At 32.0% G+C, this 9,712-nt stretch overlaps 2 protein-coding genes and 1 non-coding gene across 3 annotated transcripts; 2 read left to right on the top strand and 1 right to left on the bottom strand.

The window, feature by feature from the left end:
- Nucleotides 1–2,277: 2,277 nt before the first annotated feature.
- Nucleotides 2,278–3,557, top strand: LOC125839753 (cytochrome b561 and DOMON domain-containing protein At2g04850). Its single transcript, XM_049518751.1, has one exon. The coding sequence runs from the start codon at nucleotides 2,330–2,332 to the stop codon at nucleotides 3,539–3,541; it is 1,212 nt and encodes a 403-aa protein (XP_049374708.1). The 5' UTR covers nucleotides 2,278–2,329; the 3' UTR covers nucleotides 3,542–3,557.
- A 1,430-nt stretch (nucleotides 3,558–4,987) lies between these two features.
- Nucleotides 4,988–5,068, bottom strand: TRNAL-CAG (transfer RNA leucine (anticodon CAG)). The gene has a single exon. It is a non-coding gene; the product is annotated as a tRNA-Leu (tRNA).
- Nucleotides 5,069–6,746: 1,678 nt separating this feature from the next.
- Nucleotides 6,747–8,907, top strand: LOC125839754 (uncharacterized). The gene has a single exon (XM_049518752.1). The coding sequence runs from the start codon at nucleotides 7,501–7,503 to the stop codon at nucleotides 8,707–8,709; it is 1,209 nt and encodes a 402-aa protein (XP_049374709.1). The 5' UTR covers nucleotides 6,747–7,500; the 3' UTR covers nucleotides 8,710–8,907.
- The last annotated feature ends 805 nt before the right edge of the window (nucleotides 8,908–9,712 follow it).

Here is a 9,712-nt window from a genome sequence, read left to right on the forward strand (position 1 = left end):
ATTTGTACTGTATTTCTCTTCCAAGTATAGTTGAGGTAGCAACTCGTTGCGACATTAGTCTATTCTTTGCAGGATAAATGTGTTCAACAATTAATCGTCTAACTTTGAATATTTTTGACTTGTGTAATGCTGAGCATTTTAATTTTCAAGTGCAATCTTCATTTACACACTGAAGGAAGAATCTGAAATGCATACAAAGTTTTAGTGAATGAATACACGAATATGTATACATGAATGCATTGTATACATGATTGTTCATTCACGTGATAAAAACTCATTCATGTGATAAAAGATTATTCGATTCAATGTTTAATTTTTTAGTGAATGAATACACGAATATGTATATATTAATGCATTGTATACATGACTGTTCATTCACGTAATAAAAACTAGATCATTTGATAATAGATAAAATATGCAATCTCCCGAGCAGCCATGTCGTTATATTCAATTACATTCAAATTGTATGTGTTGGTGTTACCATGAGCTATTATTTGGGTATTGACCTCCCTGTATTTTTCTCCATTAATTGAAAGTGTATGATGAATATCTATAGTTTTTCAAGTTATGCACAATGGATAATCTTTGAAGTTTCTTGAACCTTTCTTCAATTCGATGTATACTCGTAATCCCATAGTGTTTCGTATCAACATCGGCATAGAATTGTCGTCAATTTTATAATGAAAATCAAATGAATTCAAGGAGGTATCGACATTTAGATGGCTTGAAATCAAGCAAGTGAATCTGTTGAAATCAATGTATGTTGTAATAACCACCCTCTCCATGGAATAAATGCTATTTAATTATGGGCTATTTGTTGCTAATTTTTCATAACAATTGTATATATATGTCATTTACTCCCCATATTTAAGTTGTAGTCCGAGTTTAAATTTAGAAAAAATTATCTAATGTAACTTATTATACTCCATAATTATATTTGATAGTGATACTTTTAAATAATTATAAAATATAGTTATTTTTATATTTTCTAGCAGAATACATATATCTCAAAATTGTTGGCACAATTTTTGTATCATATGGTGTATATGCTATCAATTTTATACATGTATCAATGTACAAACATGTATATACATTGATACTCTATCTATACTCATACAGTGTATATGCTACATTTTGAAAGAGCGCACATATAGTTAAATGCTTCGTTTTGAAAGAAAAAAATATCGCTATTTTTTTGCAAAAAAGGAATGCCCTAATCTCGTTATTTATGGAAGATTTCCTTAAATTTTTAAGTTTACTCACTTCTAGAATAACGTATGTTCATTTGTGAAAAACCAACAAAAACATTTTTTTCGCTTTTTATTCCAAGAAAATATAAATAGAATGAAATCTCAAAAAGAAAAAAAGTGTTTATTTGATTAAGAAAATGTTCAAATTCATCCTTTAAAATTGTAAGTTTGCGAATCATCGATCTCTTCAAGATTATATACTTGATTTTATTTACCTCATCATTTTGGTAAATCATAAAATGTAACTTTATTTTTGTGGCTTAATTTTCGTCCAATTTTTAGTTTACATACTTACATTATGGTTGGTTGGTACCAAATGCACCATTATGAGTACTATTTCTTTCTTGATTCAAATAAAAGACATACTATAATAATAGTAGCTACCTTAGTCCTTAGCATTATCATCATAACATACCATAGAGTGTGTGGGTCAGTAGTCCCTTCACTTTAAAGCTAAGTTATTTCCTATGTGCAATTTGTCACTATTCTATCAAAAAAGGAGAGTCAAGATGGTAATTTTAAACTTAAACCTTCTTATTTCTATCCTTAATAACATGTCTTATAATCATAATAATGTCATCACATGTATAAAACCATATATTCTAAAGAATTATTTGTATATATCAAAAATATCTCTTTTCTTTGTATTCAGTAAAACTAGTGGTAGTCACCCTTCTTTAAGAAGTGTCAATTGACAACCTTTTACTGAATTCAGCAAAAAAGTATGTTTATATAGTATTATATATTGAATTTCCTAGCTACTTCGTGTGTTTACTACATTATATTTAGATTTTCCTCGGTAAAAATTCTGACTCTATCATTAACGGAAAATGAAAGGTATATATATAGTGCCCCCTAGGTATAATAATTAACTAAACCTATATTCAAAGTTGCATTGCTTCAAAGCTAAGCTCAAATTAGTAAAAGCTAATTCCCTCAATGATTCATTCAAGACTAGGGTACAACAAGCATGATAAACAAACTCCATTTCTATACTTTTTTTTTATCAAAAAGACCCCTCCTTTAATTCCTTTTATCCATCATAATTTTTCATCACACACTCCCAATTCTTCACCATCATGTTTCTTCCCTTCTTTCTCATTTTCCTCTCTTTTTTTCCCTTCACAATAGTCTTTTCCTCCCATTCATGCACAACCTCAACATCTACTAAAACATTTGAAAAATGTATGCCACTCCCTTCACAAGATGCCTCAATTGCTTGGACATTCCATCCACATAATGCCACACTTGATATAGTCTTTTTTGGTTCATTTATATCTCCTTCTGGTTGGGTTGGCTTTGGTATTAACCCAAACTCCCCTGAAATGACAGGAACTCGCGCGTTAATCGCCTTTCCTGATCCAAATTCAGGCCAACTTGTTCTTCTACCTTACATAATTGATCCATCAGTCAAACTCCAAAAAAGTCCACTTTTATCAAAACCTTTAGACATTCATTTACTAGCCTCTTCATCAACTTTATATGGTGGCAAAATGGCTACTATACACAATGGTGCTACAATTCAAATATATGCCACATTAAAACTTGTATCAAACAAGACCAAAAATGTACATTTTGTTTGGAACCGTGGCATTTATGTACAAGGTTATTCACCTACAATTCATCCAACTAACATAAATGATCTTTCTTCAATAGCCACAATTGATGTCCTTTCAGGTTCACAAGCAATATGTCACAACAATTTCTTAACACTAAAAAATGTACATGGTGTTATAAATTCAATTTCATGGGGTGTTATTCTACCTCTAGGCGCGGTCACGGCTCGTTACTTAAGGCATGTTGAGTCACTAGGGCCAACATGGTTTTATGTACATGCAGGGGTACAATTATCAGGAATTTTATTAGGTACTATTGGATTCGCGATAGGGATTCGATTAGGACAACTTTCACCAGGGAGAGTGTATGGATTACATCGAAACTTAGGTATCGCAACGTTTGTTTTGGGCATGGTACAAACATTGGCCTTGTTTTTTAGGCCTAAGACAACAAATAAGTTTAGGAAGTATTGGAAATCTTATCATCATTTTGTTGGTTATGGTTGTGTGGTATTAGGAGTTGTGAATGTTTTTCAAGGATTTGAAGTGATGGGAGAAGGAAGGTCTTATGTTAAATTGGCATATTGTTTGTGTTTGTCTACATTGATTGGTGTTTCTGTGGCATTAGAAGTGAATTCTTGGGTTGTGTTTTGTAGAAAAGCAAAGGAAGATAAGATGAGAAGAGAGGGATTAATTGGGAGTTCTGGGAAATTTAGTGGATCAAGTCATGGTTGATTAATTATTGTATCACATGTATGTCATTATTTGTAATTTGATAGTTCAAAATATAATTTGAACTAAGATTTTGCAAGTTTATAGTGTAATTTTTTTTATTGCTTGTCCCCTAAACAAGATTTTTATTGCATACTATAAATTGATATTGATATTGAAACTCAATTAAATCTATGTATTTATGAATCTTTTTTGTGATTTTACTTTGTTGGGTTTTAAATGTATGAATAGAAACGGAAGGGTTATGACTTTTTCGAAGGATCGTGACCTTTTCGAAAGATTTTGTCTTTTCTAAAGGGTCGTGACATTTCTAAAAAGTTGTGTCTTTTCCAGAGATCGTGACCTCTCTGATTAGGCACAATTAGCACATTTTCATACTACCCTTAGTTTGTTGTAAATAGAGGGGTTTTCTCTTATTTTTCTAAATCAAATTTCCTCATTCTTCTCCGTACATTTCTTACAAACAAAGTAGAGTCTGTGTGATTTCGTGTTGTCTTTTGAGTTCACTGAAGTTATTGAAGTTTGAGGTACCGCTACTTCTTTAATAGGTTATTCGTTTTATTTCGGGAGGAAATAATCTACAACCCCGAGTACAATGAGGGGATTAAATTCCTTAAGGACACACATTAAATTTTGTGGACTCAAATATTCTTTTTCTTTTCATTTTAATAGTTTTATGATTTACCATACTAAATACATGAAGTAACACTAACATTGTGGATGAATTAAGAATTGCCTATATGCTGGAGGACTTTATATCCTACAATATTCATCAATTATATATGCCTAAACTTTACTTACAGGAAAATAAGGACTTCGTTTCCTAATTGCAGCCTATTTTCCCTCTTTTGGATGATGAGAGGGTTAAGGAAACCTAACTATGAATTTCTACGAATATCAGGATAGACAGAGGTCTACGATAGTACCAGTGGCATAGCCACATGTAGTGAAGGGTGGTCAGCCTAAAACCCTTCATCAAAAAATTATATCATGCATACAAAAAAGTATATGAAGTATATAGGTGTAAAATTATTTTTTATTACGTATATATTAAATCTTGAACACCCTTAACGAAATTTTTAGTTTCGCCAGTAGTCATAGTACATTGTTGGAATTTGACCTAATCGAAATAAGTCTTCAATCAATTGCAGGCGGGCAAGAAAGTTGTTTTGTCTCTTTCATTCAGTGTTCATTATCGAATCGAAATCACATATTGGTGAGTATCACAGTTTGAAACTTTGGTGTATATAGTGTACCAGCTCTGAGAGTGACTTTTTAGCTAGTCAATCTCAGATCTTGTTCTCACTTTAATTCCATGGGCCCATTGGTGGCCCAAGGCTAAAAAGACACACTAAGAGAAAGGCTAATCAAACTAATCTTTCATGGGCCCATTGGGTTGGCCCAATCCTAAAAAGACTCACTAAGAGAAAAAAGAAAAATAAAATAATATGTCAAGAATGGGATTCGAACCCATGCCCTTTCGGACCAGTACCTGAAACTGGCGCCTTAGACCAACTCGGCCATCTTGACATTTGTGTTTACTTTATTGATTTCTTTAATTAAATTATATTACAATGGCTAAATCACATATTGGGACCATGAAATTTTTTTATTTTGTAGAAGTATTATTTAATAGATAAATTAATATTTATTCATTTAAAGAGTAATTTTAAGATTTAATAAAGGTTAATTTTGATTATATGAAGTCTCACAGAATTTAAATGGACCCTCTTGTGAAAACAATATTTATTAATTTGAAGTCATGATTAATAATCTCGGTTATCGCAATAAAATGGATATCAATTGCTTGTTAGATTACACGGGTGAAAATGATACATGTTTAGAAGAAACTGTGGATACCATCAGAGAAATCAATGTTGATGATATAATACCGTTGGAACCCAATTGCACATAAGGAAACTCTTATCGCGTCTACAACTCTTTACAATTTTTTGGTGTAGTTTAAGAAGACAACACTGAAATTTTTGAATATTAATTTATAATACTAATGGAACCAGATATTTATAGAGAATTCTTCCGATAAAATGCTATCTTATCAAAATCGATAATTTTTTACACGAACTTAAATTAAGACCAAAGAAAAATATTATCTTAAAAAGTTTACTAATTTGCCAAATATTAATTTTTGAGGTTGTACCGGTATGTCACCTCTACATATAATAACCTCTCAAGATAACCACAAAAGAGAAGTCATTAGAAATTTACATTTTTTTTCAAACACATTGAAAGTAGTAGTCAAATCGTCAAAAGTCAAGTCAAATTAAGGTTACGGTTCAAAGATTTCAATAATTGAATGTGTCCATTATTATTTCCACAAAAAAAAAGGTTCATTATTAAAAAGGAAAAGGACATGATATATCCCTCAATTTTGTCATATGAAGCTAATATGCCTCTCGTTATAAAAGTGGCTTATATATATCATTATTGTTATACAAACGGTTCATATATACCCCTACCATTACAAAATGAGCTCACATATACTCTTCATTTAACGGAAGTGAAAAAAATTAGTTTTAAATTTATATTTTTGACTTTTGATTTTTTTAAAAAATTATTTAGGGGTATATATGATTTTTCTATTAAATTTCAAGGTATATTTTAATTTTTTCGGACATAAATTATTTTTTGACTTTTTGATTATTATTATTTGAGTTTCTTATTCTTATTTTATTTTTTTCTTTCATTCCTTAGTGTAAAGAAAAAAATTTAAAACTATTTTTTTTTGGCTATATTATAATTTTAAACTATTTTTTTCGAATATATTGTAATTTAGTTTTTGTATTTAAAGAAAAAAATTGGGTCATCTATAATAAATTTTACAAGAACATTAGCAAAACTTAAATAAATTTGACCATCAAAATAATAAATCTAAATTAGTTATCGAAACAAAAAAAAGTTAAAAATATATATATATATGTTTGAGGAGGATTAAATATACTCATATGAGATTATATTTTTTTAAAAAAATTAAACTAAAATTAATATTTTCACTTCCGTTAGAGAAAAATGTATATATAAATCATTTATATAACAGTAAAGATATATATGAGCCACTTTTATAATAAGGATATATCATACTCTTTTCCATTATTAAAATCTACATTCTAATTATGACAACATTATTGTGTTATGTGTGTTGTATAAAAATGGCAGCTCCAGTCATATAATTGATGAATCCTATGATTTTCCTTTCAACAGCTGAATTCTCTACAGTTTCAGACTTTCAGTTCAGACTTCAGAGTTTTAACTAGCCATTACTCCCACCTAAATTATTAGACTCAAATATTGACTTTTTATGCAAAAAAGGCCCAAAAAGCAAGAAAAAGAAAAGATTTTTTTGGAGTATACTAATACCCCTTCCATATTTCTACTACTATAGTCTTTCTTTTCTCTCTCTGTGTCCTCACATTTTCTGCAATCTTCTAGATATTTGTGTATTATTGGTTCCCTTTTTCTTTTTCTTGAATTTTTGCTTTGAGTTCTTGAATATGGTGTCCAATTATAAAAGGGTAGTGGTTGCTTTTATTGGACTTTGTGCTGCTTGATTGATTTTTAGTGTAGAATTTTACATTTTGGGGTTCTTGGGTTTGCTGTCTTTAGTCTTTTATGTTGGGGGCTCTAGAGAGTTTTGAGACAGCCACCCAAATATTTAATTCTTGATTTGGTCTGCTAGTTGTGCTACAATTTTGTTAAAAATTCAGTCTTTTTTTGACTTAAGCAGTGAATCTTGAAGTGTTGGAAGCTGTGACAAAGTTCAGCTATGGCTCTCTAGTAGGTAAGTATTTCAATTCCCCCCAAAAAAAATCTAAGGTTTGTGCTATTGTTGTTTGGATTTCTTGAAATACTCTTCTTTTTTTTTTGTCATTTGAGAGTTTTAGGGGACAGTCAGTTTTTGTAACTTTGAGTAGCCAACTTTGATTTTGTGAGTTTTTTTTAAAATAATGGACTGTCATCAAGTAGTCAGTATGGAAGAATCAGAATCCCTTGTTGTTCATGACAAAACAAAAGCTGATTGTCAAGGGAAGGGTGGTGTGATTAGGAATGTAGAGGGGTTTATTGGGGTTCTTGATGTTCATGTGCATCAAGCAAGGGATATACATAACATATGTATATATCATAAACAAGATGTGTATGCTAAGGTTTCCTTAACTAGTAATCCTGAAGAAGCTGTTTCAACCGATACTATTAATGGTGGGGGGCAGAATCCGGTTTTCGATCAGAGTCTTCGACTTAATGTCAAGACTATTGAAACATCAGTGAGATGTGAGATATGGATGATGAGTAGGGTGAAGAATTATATGCAGGATCAGTTGTTGGGATTAACTTTAGTACCTCTTTGTGATATTCTTGCTGAGAATGGGAAGCTAGAACAAGAATTCACCTTGTCATCGAGTGATCTTTTCCATTCTCCATCGGGTTTTGTGCAATTGACACTAACATATACTGGTGCAACCCCGGAAATTTTGGAAATTCCCATACCACGCCATTCTTTGGCTGCAGCAAATGGTGGTGAAATAGCTGAGAGTATTCCTTGTGAACTGGTTAAGATTGAATTCCCGGATCCCCAAATTGTGAAAGAAAATGAACGAATGGTTACCGAGTATTATGCAATTCCCTGCACTGAATTGGATGGTCAAAACTCTGAGCATATAGACTCCAAGGAAAATGGTGAACACATCTCTTCCGAAAACGTTGAGATTACACCAGAAAGTGTGGCTGTTGAAGGTCAAGATGCCACTGAAATCAAGAAGTTAGAGACTCCCACCCTGAGTGCCTCTGCCAAAAGTCCTCCATCAAACTCAATCATCAAACAGACATCAAGCGCTACGAAGGAGGAATCTGCACTGCCTCTGAATGATACTAAAGACAGTGCTAAAGAGGTTGATAGCACCTCGCCTGTTGGCACGTTTACGCTGCCAGTTGTCAACGTGAGCATTGTACCAGAGAAGCAGGTTGTGCAGCAAGACATAGTTGATATATATAAGAAAAGTATGCAGCAATTCACGGAAGCTCTAGAAAAGATGAAACTTCCTCTGGACATTGAAAATGGAAATGACAAAACAGAGAACTCCAGTTCAAGTGAGAGACCACAGGCGCGCCCAAATGGCCAAAGCCCAAGAGTGTTTTATGGTAGTAGTGCCTTCTACTGAAAAGGTTGACAAAAGAAATCACTTGTATGTTTTTATCTACCTGAACTTACATGCTTGTAGTTGAGCATAGAATGGAATGTTTTCAGTTTAATTAGGATAATCAGGAAGATGTTTTCTATGAACTTTTCCTGTTGCTGTATTAGAAATGTTGTTAACTAATGTTATTTAACTTTTCTTGGTTCCTGTCAATTCACAATCCACTGTCTTTATTCATTTTCTAGCACTGAGTTCAACAAGTTATGAAACCTTTCATTTCCTAACACATGAGTTCTAGACTTGGTGATAGCTTATTTCATGACCTGACTATAAAGGACAGTCCAGTTCACAAAACATCTCACGTTAGCAGGGTCAGGGAAAGCGCCGCACCCTAAGGGGTGTGATGTAGACAGGCTACTCTAATGTTGGATCCTTCCACAGCTTGAACCGCGGAAAAGTGTCCTACTGTAGCTAAAAAATGTAGAAAATTTACCAAAGCAAGGGTGTAGGTGTACTCTTCTGTTGAAAATTCCAATTCAATGCAATATAAATAGATACAAATAACATGGCATATCTTATGACAGAATATATTAGCATGATTGGTACTGGTCTCTTAAACAATTGAATACCAAATGATTTAGTCATGGTGGAGTACTTTGCTTGACTATATTCTACTTATAAATTTGACATTTATGGCAAAAATTGTGTTCAGACCTTTCTAGTGCTATTATTAGTTTGATAGTATTGTAGCTTCTCAATGTGGGGTCTTTCCACTGTCCAACTTTATATGACCTACCTTAACTTTTCACAAGTATAATGTTAGAATGAGGTAATAATAGTCAGACATAAATGATAAAATTATGTTTCAAAGGTATGAAAATATCACATGAAATTCAAGAAATTTTGAAGTTATTATACATGCATTTGACATTTCCTTGATGTGTTAAATTTTCTTTCATTGAATTGTACATGAAAGACGAATCAAGCAAGAAAGACAGAAAAGAGGCCGCTTTCTCGAATTTAACTC

Source organism: Solanum verrucosum, unplaced genomic scaffold, assembly GCF_900185275.1.
Source record: "Solanum verrucosum unplaced genomic scaffold, falcon-dt-bn FXZP01000175.1, whole genome shotgun sequence".
NCBI lineage: Eukaryota > Viridiplantae > Streptophyta > Magnoliopsida > Solanales > Solanaceae > Solanum > Solanum verrucosum.

Excerpts from the sequence above, each read along its gene's own strand:
- LOC125839753 (XM_049518751.1), top strand. The coding sequence starts at position 2,330 with ATGTTTCTTCCCTTCTTTCTCATTTTCCTCTCTTTTTTTCCCTTCACA.
- LOC125839754 (XM_049518752.1), top strand. The coding sequence starts at position 7,501 with ATGGACTGTCATCAAGTAGTCAGTATGGAAGAATCAGAATCCCTTGTT.